The 23612-nt window shown below is 38.1% G+C and overlaps 1 protein-coding gene across 3 annotated transcripts in view; it reads right to left on the bottom strand.

Moving 5' to 3' along the window:
• Positions 1 to 23612, bottom strand: part of LRBA (LPS responsive beige-like anchor protein) — an 826328-nt gene that overhangs the window by 390094 nt on the left and 412622 nt on the right. For all 3 annotated transcript variants that reach the window (XM_082611157.1, XM_082611155.1, XM_082611156.1), the window contains exon 37: positions 1993 to 2159. In XM_082611157.1, the coding sequence (XP_082467283.1) occupies positions 1993 to 2159 (167 nt within the window). The remainder of the gene's footprint in view (positions 1 to 1992; positions 2160 to 23612) is intronic.

The raw sequence follows: 23612 nt of genomic DNA, 5'->3' as shown, positions 1-23612 counted from the left end.
CAAAAATATCAGCATGGAGGCAATGTGCTTTGTTAAGCATTATTTCTAATAAAATCTAAGTAAGTTATGAGATTTATAAAGAGGAAAATATCAATTCACTAATATTAATTTTCCTTTCAATGACGCATCCTTTGTTGTTGCTCTTAATTAAAAATGTACACATTTAAAAGCAAAGTTTGACAGCTGTTTTTACTCGGGAGCAAAAAAGTAAAAAATGTCCTGTAAATTTGGGGAAATATTAAAACTTCAGAATTCAATTTTTTCTGGCTTCATAGAATAAAAGAGTCGAACCCTTGAACAACTCTATTACAGAAACACTAATTATTTCTAGACAAATACATTTCACAGTCCATTTAGTTCTCCAAGATACTTTATTACACCAAAATCACTTCAGAAAAACACTTTCGTGTTGACAGCACAGGTATACTGAGCTATACAATGGTATAGCTATCACGAGAAAGAATTTTGATCTTATAAAAATGACCCCTTTGGCATAAGTTGCCTAAAGGTTTTCATTTTAAAATTGTAAAACTCCTTTTAGGTCAAAAAAAATTTTTTTTAATCCTAAAACAAAATGTAACAAACACATATTTAGTTCCCAGTATGTGCCAAGCACTGTACCTCAAAGTAATCTTCTAATTTATTCAGTACCAGGTGTCAAAATGACTATAACAAATCTGTTACATTAAAGTATCTGGAAACTCTAAAATCCTCAATATAACTCCCCTTCCCCAGTCCTCTCCAAACACACACCCATGGGCTTTTACATGTTGCAATATAAGGCACTAGAGAGCCCTGACCCAGTAATTCATGTCATTCCCATGACCATTCTTGCAGCTGAGATCAGCTGGAATAGTAATTAAAACAAACAAACAAACATGGTTTCTGCTTTTACTCAGTCCTTTTGCCTTCAAGACCTTGACCTGCATTCCTTCCTCTGAACACCAAAAATGATATGCCCAGAAACATAATTCATTTTATTTAAGTATTCTTCACAATAAGCATGATGAGATATATCTACTCTATATTAGTGAATACTTGTACTCAAAACAAAGACATCTCATATCAGATAGGTTTCAACTCAACTAGTTTAAAGTTCAGCTTAAAAAAAAACTAAAATCTTTTTCTGTTTACTGGAAAATCTCTAAAACTAGACTTTGATGTCTGCTAGACACATGAATTGCTTAAAACACAAGCACAAACTAGTTACGCCTATATATAATATACAAGTAATTTGCTATTTTCTTTTGTAGTTGTTGTCTTCCAGAAAAAGTTATGCAGAAATGTGGAATTAAAAAATATCTTTCTAATGGGAAGATAAAGAACTTTTTCATTAACATTACTTAAATGAGTCAAAACATGTTTCTAAGACTTGTAGAATAAAATATTCCAAAAAGACTAAATTTTATGATTTATCTAAGTTCCTTAGTCCTAGAAAGTAAATATTTTGTTTCTAAAATTAGAATAAAAAATTGCACGTTCAGTTTGGTAATCTTAAAAGGAGGTAGATCTAGTAAATAAAATTTTAAAGATGGTATTTTTTCATCATAGCCCTGTAATTTGCAACCAAATTCAAGAAAACAACACATATTATTATGTTTTTAAATTTATGTGTTAAAAACTCAAAAGTGTAAAATAGGGAATAGTTTCTTTAAATAAAGTATTGTACTTGTATAAATTCAGATATAAATGCAACTAGTAAAAGCAGTTTACACTAACTACTTCCCTTAACAGTTCACTTCAAAATAAATAAATATATGAGCAACTATTCTTTTATAAGTAGTTGAAGGGAAATGAAATTTCCACAAAGATCCATAACTATACCCATACTGATTTTCTCCTTCCCCTTTGCTTTAAATTCATTGTAGAAGATAAAATACAAAATTAAATTACTTTGTTCTTCATCTGGCCTGGATCATATCCAAAGCCATTTATCTAAACCAAGGACTTCTATGGAAACTCAGTGGCCAAATCCTAAAGGTATAACTTTACCTCACTGCAGAACTTCCCCAGGCTCCATGCTTGTCTGTGAGAATGTTGATAATTTTCTGGATTAGCTGAGTTGCTGTCACATGGTCTCGATATTTGGCTGCTCTTATCAAATGATCACACATCTTCTCATCTTCTCGTCTGTCTGCTGAATACTGGGCACACAGTGACTGGGATAGGAAAAAGAAATGTCTATTAATACTATAAAAATATGGAAACAAACCCTTTAAATGCATTCTGAAATAATCTCTAATATGAACTGAACCAACCAAAAATTTAAAGTGACTTTTACATCACTCCTTAACTGAACTGACAGAGCTGGTGGTCTACTCTCAGTACAACAATCCCCCAAGAATTTATTTCTCTTAAGTCACTCATAAGATACACTCAGAAGTGATTAATATTTAAGCAGAGACCTGAATAAAGAGAAGAAGCCAGTCATGTGAAGATGCAGGGTCCACATTACAAGCATCATGAAGGGCGGTTGCAAAGCACTCAAGCAAAGTGAATAAAGGGAAGAGTGGTATGAAGTGAGTTTGGAGAGGCAGGCAGGGGCTGCATCATTTCGTACAGTGTAGTCATGGTAAAGAGTTTAGATTTTATTCTAATGCCAGTAGATGGAATACCAGTAGAAGGTTAATTACGGGAGTGATGTGATTGACTTACATATTAAAATGATCACTATAAGCTCCATTTAGAGAATGGATTGTAGTGGGACACGAGGGTTAAGGAGGGAGGCTACTACAAGGCTACTGCAGAAGTCCAGAAAAGAGACATTGGTGGCCTGCAATAGTAAACTGAGCTGGTTCTCAACACCTTTAGAAAATGACAAAAACAGTTTGGTCTTTTGAACCCTAGCTATGTAAAATGGACCACCAGCACTAGAATCACCTAGGAACTTATTAAAAATGCAGCATTATAGGTCCCACTCCATACCTACTAAATCAAAATCTGGATTTTAATGAGATCCCCAGGTGATTTATACATTAAAGCTTGAAAAGTACTTTCTTAGATATCAATTTTGCCAAAAAATGTTAGGATTCTTTAGCAATACTCAGATACAATACAATCACTAGTTTCCAAGTTGCTTATTTCTTTTCTTTTGGAATTCAGACACTTGTGGTGTCATGTTTATGGTGCTATACTACCTAGTTAATTAATTGTTTAAAATTAAAAAAACAATTAATGTAAACTTAATACTTAATTCTGGGCACAGAGTCTATTGGGCTCCTTTCCCTTAACCTCCAAATGAAAGCTCACATATACATCCACATGTATACACAACCTATGATGAGTAATAAAAATGTGATATTGGAACCCTTTCCTACTGTATACCAGTTTAGATAGATTGTTGCCATACACTATCCCCAGCACTGTCCCGGCAATAAGAGAGGGACTTAACTGTCCTAAACCAATGCAGGTAAGAATCACACCCACACTGACAAACGGTCTGAGGGAACAGCACTTGATCTAATTGGTGCAATTAAGAGGAAAGGTCAGAAGTGTTGCTGGGTAATCCCTTCCTTCCTCTTACGGTGTAAAAGAGGAAGTACATAATTCCAGGAGTATTGAAAGCTCTTTCTGCAGGAGAGAAGCAAGCCTGAGGATGAAGCCAAACCCCAAAGGGGGCAGAGCTATGAGAATCACAGAAATAAAGAGTAAACCTAAGAGCTTATTCCAAATGGAATCATGAACGTCTGGATCAAAGACCAGCCTACCTTTATACTTTCTGGGAGACCTTTGTTTTGTTCTCCTAAGACTTTTTACTAGAACCTGTAAGCTCCTGTTCAGTCACGGAAGGCCAGTGTGAAGTGGGTTTTCTGCTCCTAACACCATAAGCAACCCAACTGATACGGTGTTTATGTACATGCATAAGGAATCAAATATCTCTTAGTCTGTGCAAAACACTAGGCTATAGGGATAAAAAGTTGACTTAGCTTGATAGCCTTTGCCCTGGAGAATCCTCACTCCTTATAGATTGTGAGGAGGGAAGTGGGAATCAAAGTACAGTAGTCCCTTGCTATGGGGTGGGGGGAACAGGATCCAGGACCCCTACGGATTCCAAAATTTGCAGATGCTTAAGTCTCTTTCACACATATCATATAATATATATTATATTCAATATATATGAATATATATTATATATGCATATGAATAAACATAAGATTGGGAAGCAAATCAAAAACGAGACTAAAGCATCATCCTTGGTAGTAGCTCTTGTCAGTCTTGGGCAACTAACTCACTTTACCTCACTAGGTCTAACTGTTTTCATCTGCACAATGAGAGGATTATATTAGCTCTAGGAATTGTATCATTGGAAGATTTTGGCCAACCTCTAAGAGGTTAGTTTTTGTACACTGGTAAAGGCAAAGTACATCTTTTACCTAAACACTGATATGAAGAAAATAAATCATGTTAGAAATTAGATTTATAAGAAATTAAAGGCAAATGCTGGATAATACATTAAAAAGACTGAGCCAAACCATAGGACAATTCAGTTTGTCAAAAATATGATTTGAGCAAATAAAAGAAAATATGATTAATAAATACTTGAAGGGGAGTAGTTTAAGTGAAGATAACTAGGGAATGATTCCATTGTAACAAAACTGTCAACTGCTATGTGATAGTTTCAGAGATTCATCCCAGAACTAGGCAGCAACCTACAGGTTATTTCACATCTAACCCAACCATACACTGAAACCAACAGGACAACAGGACAAAATGGGAAACATTTGAAGAATTTTTATACCTTCACCATTCCCTACTCTATACATACTCTACCCTTGTCTAACCTTACCTGACAAGAGGAAATTAAAATTACTGATAGAAATTAGAAAATAACTGGCTTCTATACTCCCCTGAAACACCAGATACCTTCATATTAAATGTACTATTTTGAAGGCTATTATTTCTGTATTTTATTAATATTAGAATAATTTAACTTTATCAAATCATATTTTGCAAACATTTGGTAAGCAACTAAAGTTTGCTTTAAAAGGCATAATTCTAAAAAGAAGGGTTCAAGCTATGTTAAATAGTAAAATGGTTTAAAGTGTTCTTTAATGGATCCTCCTTTACAATTTAAACAGCAACTTTTCATATCTGACATAAAATCTATAGATATAAATCACATTAAAGGGCTATTCTTTCCTGATTATCAATCTCTGTCTCATTGTGGGACATTATAGTCACATGTAACCTTAAAACATGATAAAAGGAAACCAAACAAGAATGTTTTGTAAAGATATAATGAACTTCTTTCTATTCTTAAAAACTTTAAAATGGAATTTGGATATATTCTTATTAAAAACCAATAACAAATTCAACATATGACATATCACTCAAAGTCAAGTACAGATGAGGAATATCTGCTTCAAGATCAAACACATGTTACTTATTGAAGGAGTATATATATTTGTGTGTGTGTGCTTGTGTTTAAAGTTTGAGTGGAGGTACCCCAAGAGACCTTGCCAAAATGTACCATCTATCAATAAAATCAAGGGCCAGGTCTAGTACTTGCATTCAATTTTACTTTACATCAACTTTTCTATATTCCTATTTTAAGCAACACATAAACTAAGTAATAAGATGTCACAACAATAACCCCCAAAAATCTGAATCTTAAAAACAAAAGAAATAAGCATCTTGGAAACTACTAATTCAAATATAATTGATTATTGCTAAAGAAATCTAAGATTTATTAGCACAGAATTAATAAAATATAAGGTAAATACACCTAGTTTTGAAAAAAAATTCACTTACTTTCAGGGAGAAAATAAAGAGAGAAACAATTTAGACTGAACATTTATAATTCAAGTAACTATTCTGGCTTAAATGTAAATAAAGAAATGAAGACAATACCACATTCAGTCTTTCCTTCCAGATGCTATGTCTCTACTAAGTTTACTATGTGTCCTTTTTATGAAAGCTCAGAGAGGAGTGAACTTAAAATTAAGCAGATTTTTCTATTATCCTTCTGCGATCACTCTGATCACCTTTTTTGGTGGTCAGACGTTTTCTGCATCATTTCCCAGTACTCTGGCATTTTCTCAAGGCTTTGTCATATGTCCCCTGGCAATATCATCCACTCCCATATCATCTATTATTATCAACTTAGATATAGCTGTCAAATTTTTCGTATCTAACCCAGCTGTTTTCCTAAATTCAGACCCACATTTCTACTTGTAGGATAGTCTCCAAGCATTCAATAAGTACCTAAAATTAAAAATGTACAAAACTGAACCTACCACCTTTATCTGAAACATGCTATTAAACTGAAACGGGAAAGCTTTTCTATTTCTGTCATCTGTGACTTCTCAAGTTCCCGCACTTCATATCCCACTACTACATTTAGCAAAACCTCTTAACCACTCTTATCACTGTCCTAACGTAGATCTTTATTCGCTCACAACTCAGCTCTTCAAATAATCTTCTCTCATTTTATGAGCAGTCCCAGAACTGTTCCTAGAAGAATTTACTTTGGTAAAACACAAATATATTTATATACCCCATCCTCAAAAAAATACATAATTGTCTAAAATATCGAACAATTAGAACCAAATTTTACTAGCTAGATCTGTGTGTGCATGGCCTTCTTATAATTCACTAACATGGTATATAATCTTTTACATGCCTGTCTATCCAACCTATATGCCAGATACACTCAGATTATACGCTATTCCCGAAATATCCTCAAGACATTTTCAAGACCCAGAAAGTATATTTCTCCTACAGCTTTTACAGGTAACACAAGTATGAAGATGTCTATTGAGAAGGTAAGATGGGAATTTGAAAGACAAACTACTAGAGAATAGGAACTCATGCAGAGAAAGAGATCTAAAAATAGATCCTTTTGATTCTTTGGCTGAATATAAAAATGGAAAAAAATATGAAAAATTCCAAAATAATTGGAAATTAAGCAATTCATCTCCAAGTAACAAAATATGGAAAAAAGATGAAATCAGAAGGAAAATTAGAAAAATTTGTGGGAATTGGCCACAACAGCATTTAAAATAAAATTTATAGCTTCCAATTTTATATTAGAAAAGATTAAATATTGAAGGAAGAAACAATACAAATATTAAAATCAGATGACAGAAGCTAAGGAATACAATGCATCCAATTTTGCATTAAAGGAATAGAAAACTAAACACTACTATAATTTGCCCAAATAAAAACAAACACTTTCAACAAAATACTACCTATAAAATGGATTATACATCAGGATGAAGTAGAGTTTATCCATGAAATACAAAGCTGGTTTAATATTTAAATATCAATCAGTACAATTCACTATAAAACAGAAAAAAAGGAGAAAAACATATCACCTTAATCGATTTTTTAAAAAAGCAATTAGGGGAGAGGACTGGGTTTGACGGCGTGAACACAGCCTGAAGGGGGCTACTGCGCCACAGCTAGCTGGGAGGCAGTCCGGGAAAAAGTCCGGACCTGCCGAAGAGGCAAGAGACTTTTTCTTCTCTCTGTTTCCTGGTGCACGAGGAGAGGGGATTAACAGTGCTGCCTAAAGGAGCTCCAGAGACAGGCGCGAGCCTCGGATACCAGCGCGGACCCCAGAGACGGGCATGAGACGCTAAGGCTCCTGCTGCCGCCAAAAAGAAGCCTGTGTGCGAGCACACGTCACTATCCAAACCTCCCCTCCCGGAAGCCTGTGCAGCCCGCCACTGCGAGGGTGCCGGGATCCAGAGACAACTTCCCCGGGAGGACACACGGCACGCCTCAGGCTGGTGCAACGTCACGGTCAGGCCGGCCTCTGCCGCCACAGGCTCGACCCGCATCCGAACCCCTCCCTCCCCCTGGCCTGAGTGAGCCAGAGACACCAAAGCAGATGCTCCTTTAACCCTGTCCTGTCTGAGCGAAGAACAGACGCCCTCAGGCGACCTACACGCAGAGGCGGGTCTAAATCCAAACTTGAGCCCCGAGAGCTGTGCGAACAGAGAAAGGGAAATCTCTCCCAGCAGCCTCAGGAGCAGCGGATTAAATCTCCACAATCAACCTGATGTACCCAGCATCTGTGGAATACCTGAATAGACAAGGAATCATCCCAAATTGAGGAGGTGGACTTTGGGAGCAACAATATATATATTTTGTTCCCTTTTCCTCTTTTTGTGTGTATATGTATGCTTCAGTGTGACATTTTGTCTGTATAGCTTTGCTTTCACCATTTGACCTAGGGTTCTGTCTTTTTGTTTTCTTTTTTTTTTTTACTGTTAAAATTTTTTTCTTAACAATTATTTTTTATTTTAATAAATATATTTTATTTTATCTTACTTTATTTTATTTTATCCTTTCTTTCTTTCCTTCCATTTTTTCTCCCTTTTATTATGAGCCTTGTGGATGAAAGGCTCTTGGTGCTCCGGCCAGGAGTCAGTGCTGTGCCTCTGAGGTGGGAGAGCCAACTTCAGGACACTGGTCCACAAGAGACCTCCCAGCTCAACATAATATCAAATGGCGAAAATCTCCCAGAGATCTCCACCTCAACGCCAAGACCCAACTTCACTCAATGACCGGCAAGCTACAGTGCTGGCCACTCTATGCCAAACAACTAGCAAGACAGGAACACAGTCCCATCCATTACCAAAGAGGTTGCCTAAAATCATAATAAGCTCACAGACACCCCAAAACACACCACCAGACGTGGACCTGCCCACCAGAAAGACAAGATCCAGCCTCATCCACCAGAACACAGGCACTAGTCCCCTACACAAGAAAGCCTACACAACCCACTGAACGAACCCCTCAGCCACTGGGGACAGACACCAAAAACAACGGGAACTACAAACCTGCAGCCTGCAAAAAGGAGACCCCAAACACAGTACGATAAGCAAAAGGAGAAGACAGAAAAACATACAGCAGATGAAGGAGCAAGATGAAAACCCACCAGACCTAACAAATGAAGAGGAAATAGGCAGTCTACCTGAAAAAGAATTCAGAATAATGATAGTAAAGATGATCCAAAATCTTGGAAATAGAATAGACAAAATGCAAGAAACATTTAACAAGGACCTAGAAGAACTAAAGAGGAAACAAGGAATGATGAACACAATAAATGAAATTAAAAATACTCTAGAAGGGATCAATAGCAGAATAACTGAGGCAGAAGAACGGATAAGTGACCTGGAAGATAAAATAGTGGAAATAACTACTGCAGAGCAGAATAAAGAATAAAGAATGAAAAGAACTGAGGACAGTCTCAGAGACCCCTGGGACATTAAACGCACCAACATTCGAATAATAGGGGTCCCAAAAAGAAGAGAAAAAGAAAGGGACTGAGAAAATATTTGAAGAGATTCTAGTTGTAAACGTCCCTAATGTGGGAAAGGAAATAGTTAATCAAGTCCAGGAAGCACAGAGAGTCCAGTACAGGATAAATCCAAGGAGAAACACGCCAAGACACATATTAATCACTCTATCAAAAATTAAATACAAAGAAAACACACTGAAAGCAGCAAGGGAAAAACAACAAATAACACACAAGGGAATCCCCATAAGGTTAACAGCTGATCTTTCAGCAGAAACTCTGCAAGCCAGAAGGGAATGGCAGGACATATTTAAGTGATGAAGGAGAAAAACCTGCAACCAAGATTACTCTACCCAGCAAGAATCTCATTCAGATTTGATGGAAAAATTAAAACGTTTACAGACAAGCAAAAGCTGAGAGAGTTCAGCACCACCAAACCAGCTTTACAACAAATGCTAAAGGAACTTCTCTAGGCAGGAAACACAAGAGAAGGAAAAGACCTACAATAACAAACCCAAAACAATAAAGAAAATAGGACTAGCAACATACATATCAATAATTACCTTAAATGTAAATGGATTAAATGCTCCCACCAAAAGACACAAACTGGCTGAATGGATAAAAAAACAAGACCCATATATGTGCTGTCTACAAGAGACCCACTTCAGACTTAGGGACACACACAGACTTAAAGTGAGAGGATGGAAAAAGATATTCCATGCAAATGGAAATCAAAAGAAAGCTGGAGTAGCAATTCTCATATCAGACAAAATAGACTTTAAAATAAAGACTATTACAAGAGACAAAGAAGGACACTACATAATGATCAAGGGATCGATCCAAGAAGAAGATATAACAATTGTAAATATTTATGCACCCAACATAGAAGCACCTCAATACATAAGGCAAATACTAACAGCCATAAAAGGGGAAATCGACAGTAACACAATCATAGTAGGGGACTTTTTTTTTTTTTTAGTTTCTGCTTTATAACAAAGTGAATCAGCCATACATATACATCTGTTCCCATATCCCTTCCCTCTTGCGTCTCCCTCCATCCCACCCTCCCTATCCCACCCCTCCAGGCAGTCAAAGCACCGAGCTGATTCCCTATGCTATGCGGCTGCTTCTTCCCACTACACAGTAGGGGACGTTAACACCCCACTTTCACAAATGGACATATCATCCAAAATGGAAATAAATAAAGAAACACAAGCTTTAAATGATACATTAAACAAGATGGACTTAATTGATATTTATAGGACATTCCATCAAAAAAAAACAGTATACACATTTTTCTCAACTGCTCATGGAACATTCTTCAGAATAGATCATACCTTGGGTCACAAATCAAGCCTTGGTAATTTAAGAAAATTGAAATTGTATCAAGTATCTTTTCTGACCACAACACTAGGAGACTAGATATCAATTAAAGGAAAAGATCTGTAAAAAATACAAACACATAGAGGATAAACAATACACTACTTAATAACGAAGTGAACACTGAAGAAATCAAAGAGGAAATCAAAAAATACCTAGAAACAAATGACAATGGAGACACGATGACCCAAAACCTATGGGATGCAGCAAAAGCAGTTCTAAGAGGGAAGTTTACAGCAATACAGTCCTAACGTAAGAAACAGGAAACATCTCTAATAAACACCCTAACCATACACCTAAAGCAAGGAGAAAGAAGAACAAAAAAAACCCCAAAGTTAGCAGAAGGAAAGGTATCATAAAGATCAGATCAGAAATAAATGAAAAAGAAATGAAGGAAATGATAGCAAACATCAATAAAACTAAAAGCTGGTTCTTTGAGAAGATAAAAAAAAGTTGATAAACTATTAGCCAGACTCATCAAGAAAAAAAGGGAGAAGACTCAAGTCAACAGAATTAGAAATGAAAAAGAAGAAGTAACAATTGGAACTATAGAAATACAAAGGATCATGAGAGATTACTACAAGCAACTCTATGCCAATAAAATGGACAACCTGGAAGAAAAGAACAAATTCTTAGAATAGCACAACCTTCCAAGACTGAACCAGGAAGAAATAGAAAATATGAACAGACCAATCACAAGCACTGAAATTGAAACAGTGATTAAAAATCTTCCAACAAACAAAAGCCCAGGACCAGACGGCTTCACAGGCGAATTCTATCAAACATTTAGAGAAGAGCTAACGCCTATCCTTCTCAAACTCTTCCAAAATATAGCACAGGGAGGAACACTCCCAAACTCATTCTACGAGGCCACCATCACCCTGATACAAAAACCAAATAAAGATGTCACAAAGAAAGAAAACCAGAGGCCAATATCCCTGATGAACATAAATGCAAAAATCCTCAACAATATACTAGCAAACAGCATCCAACAGCACATTAAAAGGATCATACACCATGATCAAGTGGGGTTTATTCCAGGAATGCAAGGATTCTTTAATATACGCAAATCAATCAACGTGATACACCATATTAACAAACTGAAGGAGAAAAACCATATATCATCTCAGTAGATGCAGAGAAAGCTTTCAAAAAAATTCAACACCCATTTATGATAAAAACACTGCAGAAAGTAGGCATACAGGGAACTTTCCTCAACATAATAAATGCCATATATAACAAACCAACAGCCAATATCATCCTCAATGGTGAAAAACTGAAACCTTTTCCACTAAGATCAGGAACAAGATAAGGTTGCCCACTCTCACCACTATTAATCAACATAGTTCTGGAAGTTTTAGCCACAGCTATTAGAGAACAAAAAGAAATAAAAGGAATCCAAATCGGAAAAGAAGAAGTAAAACTGTCACCGTCTGCAGATGACATGATACTATACATAGAGAATCCTAAAGATGCTACCAGAAAACTACTAGAGCTAATCAATGAATTTGGTAAGGTTGCAGGATACAAAGTTAATGCACAGAAATCTCTGGCATTCCTATACACTAACAACAAAAGATCAGAAAGAGAAATTAAGGAAACACTCCCATTTACCATCACAACAAAAAGATTAAAATACCTAGGAATAAATCTACCTAAGGAGGCAAAGACCTGTACTCAGAAAACTATAAAACACTGATGAAAGAAATCAGAGATAACATAAATAGGTGGAGAGATATACCATGCTCCTGGATTGCAAGAATCAATATCGTGAAGATGACTATATTACCCAAAGCAATCTACAGGTTCAATGCAATCCCTATCAAACTGGCAATGGCATTTCTCACAGAACTAGAAAAAAAATTTTACAAATTATATGGAAACACAAAGATCTTGAATAGCCAAAGCAATCTTGAGAAAGAAAAACAGAGCTGGAGGAATCAGGCTCCCCGACTTCAGACTATACTCCAAAGCTGTAGTAGTCAAGACAGTATGGTACTGGCACAAAAACAGAAATATAGATCAATGGAACATGATAGAAAGCCCACAGATAAACCCACGCACATATGGTCACCTTATCTTTGACAAAGGAGGCAAGAATATACAATGGAGAAAAGACAGCCTCTTCAATAAGTGGTGCTGGGAAAACTAGACAGCTACATGTAAAAGAATGAAATTAGAAACTTCCTAACACCATACAGAAAAATAAATTCTAAATGGATTAAAGACCTAAATGTAAGGCAAGACACTATAAAATTCTTAGAGGAAAACACAGGCAGAAAGCTCTATGACATAAATCACAGCAAGATCCTTTTGGACCCACCTCCTAAAGAAATGGAAATAAAAACAAACAAATGAGACCTAATGAAACTTAAAAGCTTTTGCACAGCAAAGGAAACCATAAACAAGATGATAAGACAATCCTCAGAATGGGAGAAAATATTTGCAAACGAAGCAACTGACAAAGGATTAATCTCCAAAATATATAACCAGCTCATGCAGCTCTATACCACAAAAACAAACAACCCAGTCCAAAAGTGGGCAGAAGACCTCAATAGATTTTTCTCCAGAGAAGACATACAGATTGCCAACAAATACATGAAAGGATACTCAGCATCACTAATCATGAGAGAAATGCAAATCAAAACTACAATGAGGTATCACCTCACAACTGTCAGAATGGCCATTATCAAAAAATCCACAAACAAGAAATGCTAGAGAGGGTGTGGAGAAAAGTAAACACTCTTGAACTGTTGGTGGAAATGTAAATTGATACAGCCATTATAGAGAACAGTATGGAGATTCCTTAGAAAACTAAAAATAGAACTCCCATACGACCCAGCAATCCCACTACAGGGCATATACCCAAAGAAAACCATAATTCAAAAAGACACATGTACCCCAATGTTCACTGCAGCTCTATTTAGAATAGCCAGGACATGGAAGCAACCTAAGTATCCACTGACAGATAAATGGATAAAGAAGATGTGGCACATATATACAATGGAATATTACTCAGCCATGAAAAGAAACAAAATTGAGTTATCTGTAGTGAGGTGGACAGATCTAGAATGAAATAAGTCAGAAAGAGAAAAACAAATACTGTATGCTAACACATATGTATGGAATCTAAAACAAAATGGTTCTGAAAAACCTAGGGGCAGGACAGGAATAGAGAATGGATGTGAGGACACAGGGAGGGGGAAGGGTAAGCTGGGACAAAGTGAGAGAGTGGCATGGACATATATACACTACCAAATGTAAAATAGATAGCTAGTGGGGAGCAGCCACATAGCACAGGGAGATCAGCTCAGTGCTTGTGACCACCGTGAGTGGTGGGAGAGGGAGGGTGTGAGGGAGATGCAAGAGGGAGGAGATATGGGGATATATATATATATATATATATATATATATATGGCTGATTCACTTTGTTATAAAGCTGAAACAACACACCATTGTAAAGCAATTATACTTCATACTTAAAAGATGTTTAAAAAAATAAAAAATAAAAAACAATAAATGCTGGAGGGAGTGTAGACAAAAGGGAACCCTCCTGCACTGTTGGTGGGAATGTAAATTGATACAGCCACTATGGAAAACTGTATGGAGGTTCCTTAAAAACCTAAAAATAGAACTACCATATGACCCAGCTATACCACTACTGGGCATATACCCTGAGAAAACCGTAATTTAAAAAGATACATGTACCACAATGTTCACTGCAGCTCTATTTACATTAGCCAGGACATGGAAGCAACCAAGAAGATGTGGCGCATATATACAATGGTATATTACGCAGCCATAAAAACGAACGAAATTGGGTTATTTATAGTGAGATGGATGGACCTAGAGTCTGTCATACAGAGTGAAGTAAGTCAGAAAAAGAAAAACAAATACCGTATGCTAATGCATATATATGGGATTTTAAAAAGCGGTACTGATGAACCTAGTGGCAGGGCAGGAATAAAGATGCAGATGTACAGAACAGACTTGAGGGCACAGGGAAAGGGGAAGCTGGGATGAAGCGAAAGATTGGCATTGACATATATACACACTACCATATATAAAGTGGATGGCTAGTGGGAAGCTGCTGCATAGCACAGGAAGAGCAGCTCAGTGCTTTGTGATGACCTAGAGGGATGGGATAGGGAAGGTTGGAGGGAGGCTCAAGAGGGAGGGGATATGGGGATATATGTATACATATAGCTGATTCACTTTGTTATACAGCAGAAACTAACACAACATTGTAACGTATTTATACTCTAATAAAGATGTGAATAAATAAATAAATACATAAAAACTCAGTTTTTAAAAATATGTACTCTCTTCAAATTGATTTTATAGATTCCACCCAATCTTAATTAAAAGTTTAGCAGGTTTTCTTATGGAAATTGGTAAGGTGAGTCCAAAATATACCTGAACAAAAAAGAAAACAATAATAGCAAAACAATTTTACAAAAGATAAATGAAATTGTAGTATTTTATACTCTTTGAATCACACTAAAAATTAGAAATCAATAGAGCATAGGTTATTAAATGAAAAAAGAATATCTTTTCAACAACTAGTGCTAAAACATCTGGCCACTCACAGGGGGGAAAAAAAAGAAAGAAATTTGTCTTCACCTCATACCATACAAAAAATGCTTAATTCTAAATGAATCAAAGATCTACATACAAAAGTTAACATTACAGCACTTCCAGGAAAAAAAGTAGCAGAAAATCTGATGAACTTGGTGTAGGCAGAGAATACCGAGACTGAAATTCTTAGACTGGACTTAGACGGGAAACCATAAAAGAAAACATAACCATAGAAAAACTGCCAAATTAGACTTCACCAAAATTTATAAAATCTGCTCTTTAAAAGGCACCATTTAGAAGATGAAGATGCAAGAGAAAAGGCAATGAGAAAAAATATTCACCATACATATAATTAACACAAGATTTCCTTACAGGATAAAGAACTCCTACAATGCAATAAGACAAACAAATTTAAAATCATAAACAAAGGATTTGAACAGACATTTTACAAAAGATATACAAATGACCAATATGTATGTGAAAAAGTGCTTAGTCAGTAGGGAAATTTAAATAAAAACCGCAATACACTATCACTATATACATACTAGCAGGGCTGAAATTACAGGGACTGACAATATCAAACACTGGCAAGGGTGTGGATGAAATGGAACTCTCATAACTACCAACCAGCCAGATGAAGTATAAAATCTACAACTACTTTGGAAAGTAGTTTGGCAGTTTCTTCTAAGCCTAAATATAAACTTGCAACAGCACCTAGCAATTCCAATCCTAAGTATTTCTTCAAAATGAATGATAACATATTTCCACAAAAATGTATTGTATGAATATGCCCATAGTGCTTTTAATCATAAGACCCAAACACTGGAAATACCTACCCAATATCCACCTATAGAAGAATGGGTAAACAAAGTAATACTGCTCAGCAATAAAATGAAACAAAGGAGTGACACACACACAATGCGGATTAATATCAAAAACTTTATGCTGACAAAAACAATCCAGAAATTTGAGTAACTACTATGTAATTCCATTTATATGAAATTGTATACCACGCCAAAGTATCTATAATAACAGAAACCAGATGAGCAGTTGCCTAGGGTTGGGTATGTATATGTGGAGAGGAACTGACCACAGTGAATCACAAGGGAATTCTCTGAGATGACAGAAATTTTCCATATCTTGATTATGGCAGTTACAAAGGTATATACACTTGTCAAAACTCATCAAACCGCATATTTAAAATAGGTGTATTTTATTACATATGAACTATACTTATTCAATGAATTAGATATAAGAAGTTTTTTAAACATGAATAGACAAGGCACTGAGAAGAAAGTAGTTAAAAAATTCTTATTGAAAAAATTAGCTCGGCCCCCGGAGGAAGATGGCGGAAGAGTAAGACGCGGAGATCACCCTCCTCCCCACAGATACATCAGAAATTCATCTACACGTGGAACAACTCCTACAGAACACCTACTGAACGCTGACAGACGACCTCAGACCCCCCAAAAGGCAAGAAACTCCCCACATACATGGATAGGGCAAAAGAAAAAAAAAGAATAAACAGAGACAATAGGATAGGGACGGGACCTGCACCAGTGGGAGGGAGCCGTGAAGGAGGGAAGGTTTCCACACACTAGGAGCCCCTTCGCGGGCGGAGACTGCAGGTGGCGGAGGGGGAAAGCTTCGGAGTAGCGGAGGAGAGCACAGCAACAGGGGTGCGGAGGGCAAAGCGGAGAGATTCCGGCACAGAGGATCGGTGCCCTCAGGCACTCACCAGCCCGAGAGGCTTGTCTGCTCGGCCGCCATGGCGGGGGGGCTGGGAGCTGAGGCTCGGGTATCGGCTTTCAGTCAGAGCGCTGGCGGCGTGAACACAGCCTGAAGGGAGTTAGTGCGCCACGGCTAGCCCAGAGGGAGTCCGGGGAAAGGGTCTGGAGCTGCTGAAGAGGCAAGAGACTTTTTTCCCTTTTGTTTCCTGGTGCGCGAGGAGAGGGCATTAAGAGGGCTGCTTGGGGAAGCGCCGGAGACAGGCGTGAGCCGCGGGTAAGGCGCGGACCTCGGAGACGGGCGTGGGCCACCGGCGCCGCCGCCGCCCGCCGCCGCCCGCCGTCGCCGCCGCGGCCCGCCGCCGACGCCGCGGGGCCTGTGTGCGAGCGCGGGTCACTGTCCGCCCCGCCTTCCGGGGTGCCTGTGCACGCCGCCACTGCCGGGGTCCCGAGACCCGGGGACGGCTTTCCCAGGAAAGCGCACGGAGCGCCACGGGCCGCTGCAACGTCACGCCAGCCTCTGCCGCCGCAGGCCCGCCCCACACTGCGCGCCCCTCCCTCCCCTCTGCCTGAGTGAGCCAGAGCCCCCGAATCAGTGGCTCCTTTAAACCCGTCCTGTCTGAGCGAAGAACGGACGCCCTCCGGCGACCTACGCGCAGAGGCGGGGCCAGGTCCAAGGCTGAGACCCGGGAGCTGTGAGAGCAGAGACAGGGAAATCTCTCTGTGCAGCCTCGGAGGCAGCGGATTAAAGCTCCACGGTCCATTTGATGTGCCCTGCGTCTGTGGAGTGCATGAATGAAGAGCGAATCATCCCAAATTGAGGAAGTGGACTTTGAGGACAAGATTTAAGACTGTCCCCCCTTTTCCTCTTTATACAACGAATTATTCCAAATTAAGGAGGTGGACTTAGAGAGCAAGATTTCAGACTTCTCGCCCCTTTCCTCTTTTTACAACGAATTATCCCAAATTGAGGAGGTGGACTTGGAGAGCAAGATTTTTGATTTTTCCCCCTGCTCTCTTTTTGTGAATGGGTATGTGTAATCTTCTGTGTAAGATTCTCTCTGTATAGCTTTGCTTCCACCATATGTCCCAGGGTTCTATCGGTCCGTTTTTTTTTTTTTTCTTTTCCAATAATTACTTTCTAATTTTAATAACGCTACTATATTTCATACTTTATTCTATTTTACTTTACCTGCTCTTTCTTTTTTTCCTACCTTCCCTTCCTCCCTCCCTCCCTCTGCTCCTCCTTTCCTTCTTTTTCTTTCCTCCCTCCCTCCCACCCTTCTTTCCACTTTCTTTTTCTTTCCTTCCTCCCTCCCTCCCTCCTGTCTTTCTTTCTTTCTTTCCTTCCTCCCTCCCTCCCTCCCTTCTTCCATTCACTCTTCCTTTTGCTTTTATTCCTCCCTCCCCCCCTCCTTTCTTTCCTTCTCTTTCCATCCTTCCTCCCTCCCTCCCTCCTTCCTTTCTCCCCTTCTTCCTTTCTTTCCCTCTCTCTTTCTTTCTTCTACTAATTCTTTCTTTCTGCTTTTTCTCCCTGTTATTCTGAGCCGGGTGAATGAAAGGCTCTTGGTGCTGCAGCCAGGAGTCAGTGCTGTGCCTCTGAAGTGGGAGAGCCAACTTCAGGACACGGGTCCACAAAAGACCTCCCAGCTCCACATAATATCAAGCAGCGAAAATCTCCCAGAGATCTCCATCTCAACACCAGCACCCAGCTTCAGTCAACGACCAGCAAGCTACAGTGCTGGTCACCCTATGCCAAGCAACTAGCAAGGCAGGAACACAACCCCACCCATTAGCAGAGAGGCTACCTAAAAACATAATAAGGCCATAGGCACCCCAAAACACACCACCAGACGTGGACCTGTCCACCAGAAAGACAAGATCGAGCCTCAACCACCAGAACACAGGCATTAGTCCCCCCCACCAGGAAGCCAACACAACCTACTGAAACAACCTTAGCCACTGGGGACAGACACCAAAAACAACGGGAACTACGAATCTGCAGCCTGCAAAAAGGAGACCCCAAACACAGTAACATAAGCAAAATGAGAAGACAGAAAAACACACAGCAGGTGAAGGAGCAAGATAAAAACCTACCAGACCTAACAAATGAAGAGGTAATAGGCAGTCTACCTGAAAAACAATTCAGAATAATGATAGTAAAGCTGATCCAAGATTCTATTTCCAAGATCCATAATCTTGGAAATAGAATAGACAGAATGCAAGAAACAGTTAACAAGGACCTAGAAGAACTAAAGATGAATCAAGCATCGATTAAAAACACAATAAATGAAATGAAAAATACTCTAGATGGGATCAATAGCAGAATAACTGAGGCAGAAGAACGGATAAGTGAGGTGGAAGATAAAATAGTCGAAATGACTGATGCAGAGCAAAATAAAGAAAAAAGAATGAAAAGAACAGAGGACAGTCTCAGAGACCTCTGGGACAACATTAAACGCACCAACATTCGAATTATAGGGGTTCCAGAAGAAGAAGAGAAAAAGAAAGGGACTGAGAAAATATTTGAAGAGATTATAGTTGAAAACTTCCCCAATATGGGAAAGGAAATAGTTAATCAAGTCCAGGAGGCACAGAGAGTCCCATACAGAATAAATCCAAGGAGAAATACACCAAGACACATATTAATCAAACTGTCAAAAATTAAACACAAAGAAATCATATTAAAAGCAGCAAGGGAAAAACAACAAATAACACACAAGGGAATCCCCATCAGGTTAACAGCTGATCTCTCAGCAGAAACTCTACAAGCCAGAAGGGAGTGGCAGGACATAATTAAAGTGATGAAGGAGAGAAACCTGCAACCAAGATTACTCTACCCAGCAAGGATCTCATTCAGATTTGATGGAGAAATTAAAACCTTTACAGATAAGCAAAAGCTGAGAGAGTTCAGCACCACCAAACCAGCTTTACAACAAATGCTAAAGGAACTTCTCTAGGCAAGAAGCACAACAGAAGGAATATACCTACAATAACGAACCCAAAGCAATTAAGGAAATGGGAATAGGAACATACATATCGATAATTACCTTAAATGTAAATGGACTAAATGCTCCCACTAAAAGACACAGAGTGGCTGAATGGATACAAAAACAAGACCCATATATATGCTGTCTACAAAAGACCCACTTCAGACCTAGAGACACATACAGATTGAAAGTAAGGGGATGGAAAAAGATATTCCATGCAAATGGAAATCAAAAGAAAGCAGGAGTAGCAATTCTTATATCAGACAAAATAGACTTTAAAATAAAGACTATTACAAGAGACAAAGAAGGACACTACATAATGATCAAGGGATCGATCCAAGAAGAAGATATAACAATTGTAAATATTTATGCACCCAACATAGGAGCACCTCAATACATAAGGCAAATACTAACAGCCATAAAAGGGGAAATCGACAGTAACACAATCATAGTAGGGGACTTTAACACCCCACTTTCACCAATGGACAGATCATCCAAAATGAAAATAAATAAGGAAACACAAGCTTTAAATGATACATTAAACAAGATGGACTTAATTGATATTTATAGGACATTCCATCCAAAAACAACAGAATACACATTTTTCTCAAGTGCTCATGGAACATTCTCCAGGATAGATCATATCTTGGGTCACAAATCAAGCCTTGGTAAATTTAAGAAAACTGAAATTGTATCAAGTATCTTTTCCGACCACAATGCTATGAGACTAGACATCAATTACAGGAAAAGATCTGTAAAAAATACAAACACATGGAGGCTAAACAATACACTACTCAATAACGAAGTGATCACTGAAGAAATCAAAGAGGAAATTAAAAAATACCTAGAAACAAATGACAATGGAGACACGACGACCCAAAACCTATGGGATGCAGCAAAAGCAGTTCTAAGGGGGAAGTTTATAGCAATACAATCTCACCTTAAGAAACAGGAAACATTTCGAGTAAACAACCTGACCCTGCACCTAAAGCAATTAGAGAAAGAAGAACAAAAAACCCCCAAAGCTAGCAGAAGGAAAGAAATCATAAAGATCAGATCAGAAATAAATGAAAAAGAAATGAAGGAAACGATAGCAAAGATCAACCAAACTAAAAGCTGGTTCTTTGAGAAGATAAACAAAATTGATAAACCATTAGCCAGACTCATCAAGAAAAGAAGGGAGAAGACTCAAATCAATAGAATTAGAAATGAAAAAGGAGAAGTAACAACTGACACTGCAGAAATACAAAAGATCATGAGAGATTACTATAAGCAACTCTATGCCAATAAAATGGACAACCTGGAAGAAATGGACCAATTCTTAGAAATGCACAACCTGCCAAGACTGACTCAGGAAGAAATAGAAAATATGAATAGACCAATCACAAGCACTGAAATTGAAACTGTGATTAAAAATCTTCCATCAAACAAAAGCCCAGGACCCGATGGCTTCACAGGCGAATTCTATCAAACATTTAGAGAAGAGCTAACACCCATCCTTCTCAAACTCTTCCAAACAATATCAGAGGAAGGAACACTCCCAAACTCATTCTACGAGGCCACCATCACCTTGATACCAAAACCAGGCAAGGATGTCACAAAGAAAGAAAACTACAGGCCAATATCACTGATGAACATAGATGCAAAAATCCTCAACAAAATACTAGCAAACAGAATCCAACAGCACATTAAAAGGATCATACACCATGATCAAGTGGGGTTTATTCCAGGAATGCAAGGATTCTTCAATATACGCAAATCAATCAATGTGATACACCACATTAACAAGTTGAAGGAGAAGAATCATATGATCATCTCAATAGATGCAGAGAAAGCTTTCGACAAAATTCAACACCCATTTATGATAAAAACCCTGCAGAAAGTAGGCATAGAGGGATCTTTCCTCAACATAATAAAGGCCATATATGACAAACCCACAGCCAACATTGTCCTCAATGGTGAAAAACTGAAACCATTTCCACTAAGATCAGGAACAAGACAAGGTTGCCCACTCTCACCACTATTCTCCAACATAGTTTTGGAAGTTTAAGCCACAGCAATCAGAGAAGACAAAGACATAAAAAGAATCCAAGTCGGAAAAGAAGAAGTAAAACTGCTACTGTTTGCAGTTAACATGATACTATACACAAAGAATCCTAAAGATGCTACCAAAAAACTACTAGAGCTAATCAATGAATTTGGTAAAGTAGCAGGATACAAAATTAATGTACAGAAATCTCTGGCATTCCTGTACACTAATGATGAAAAATCTGAAAATGAAATCAAGAAAACACTCCCATTTACCATTGCAACAAAAAGAATAAAATATCTAGGAATAAACCTACCTAAGGAGACAAAAGACCTGTATGCAGAAAACTATAAGACACTGATGAAAGAAATTAAAGACAATACAAATAGATGGAGAGATATACCATGCTCCTGGATTGGAAGAATCAATATTGTGAAAATGACTCTACTACCCAAAGCAATCTACAGATTCAATGCAATCCCTATCAAACTACCACTGGCATTTTTCACAGAACTAGAACAAAAAATTTCAAAATTTGTTTGGAAAAACAAAAGACCCCGAATAGCCAAAGCAATCTTGAGAACGAAAAACGGAGCTGGAGGAATCAGGCTCCCTGACTTCAGACTATACTACAAAGCTACAGTAATTAAGACAGTGTGGTACTGGCATAAAAACAGAAAGATAGATCAGTGGATCAGGATAGAAAGCCCAGAGATAAACCCACGCACATATGGCCAACTTATCTTTGATAAAGGAGGCAGGAATGTACAGTGGAGAAAGGACAGCCTCTTCAATAAGTGGTGCTGGGAAAACTGGACAGGGACATGTAAAAGTTTGAGATTAGATCATTCCCTAACACCATACACAAAAATAAGCTCAAAATGGATTAAAGACTTAAATGTAAGGCCAGAAACTATCAAACTCTTAGAGGAAAACATAGGTAGAACACTCTATGACATAAATCACAGCAAGATCCTTTTGGACCCACCTCCTAGAGAAATGGAAATAAAAACACAGATAAACAAATGGGACCTAATGAAACTTCAAAGCTTTTGCACAGCAAAGGAAACCATAAACAAGACCAAAAGACAACCCTCAGAATGGGAGAAAATATTTGCAAATGCAGAAATTGACAAAGGATTAATCTCCAAAATTTATAAACAGCTCATGCAGCTCAATAGCAAAAAAACAAACAACCCAATCCAAAAATGGGCAGAAGACTTAAATAGGCATTTCTCCAAAGAAGATATACAGACTGCCAACAAACACATGAAAGAATGCTCAACATCATTAATCATTAGAGAAATGCAAATCAAAACTACAATGAGATATCATCTCACACCAGTCAGAATGGCCATCATCAAGAAATCTAGAAACAATAAATGCTGGAGAGTGTGTGGAGAAAAGGGAACACTCTTGCACTGCTGGTGGGAATGTGAATTGGTACAGCCACTATGGAGAACGGTATGGAGGTTCCTTAAAAAACTACAAATAGAACTACCATATGACCCAGCAATCCCACTACTGGGCATATACCCTGAGAAAACCATAATTCAAAAAGAGACATGTACCAAAATGTTCATCGCAGCTCTATTCACAATAGCCCGGAGCTGGAAACAACCTAAGTGTCCATCATCGGATGAATGGATAAAGAAGATGTG

Source organism: Mesoplodon mirus (assembly GCF_964341445.2).
Source record: "Mesoplodon mirus genome assembly, chromosome: 2".
Lineage (NCBI taxonomy): Eukaryota > Metazoa > Chordata > Mammalia > Artiodactyla > Ziphiidae > Mesoplodon > Mesoplodon mirus.
This window is presented reverse-complemented; position numbering and strand designations above follow the sequence as displayed.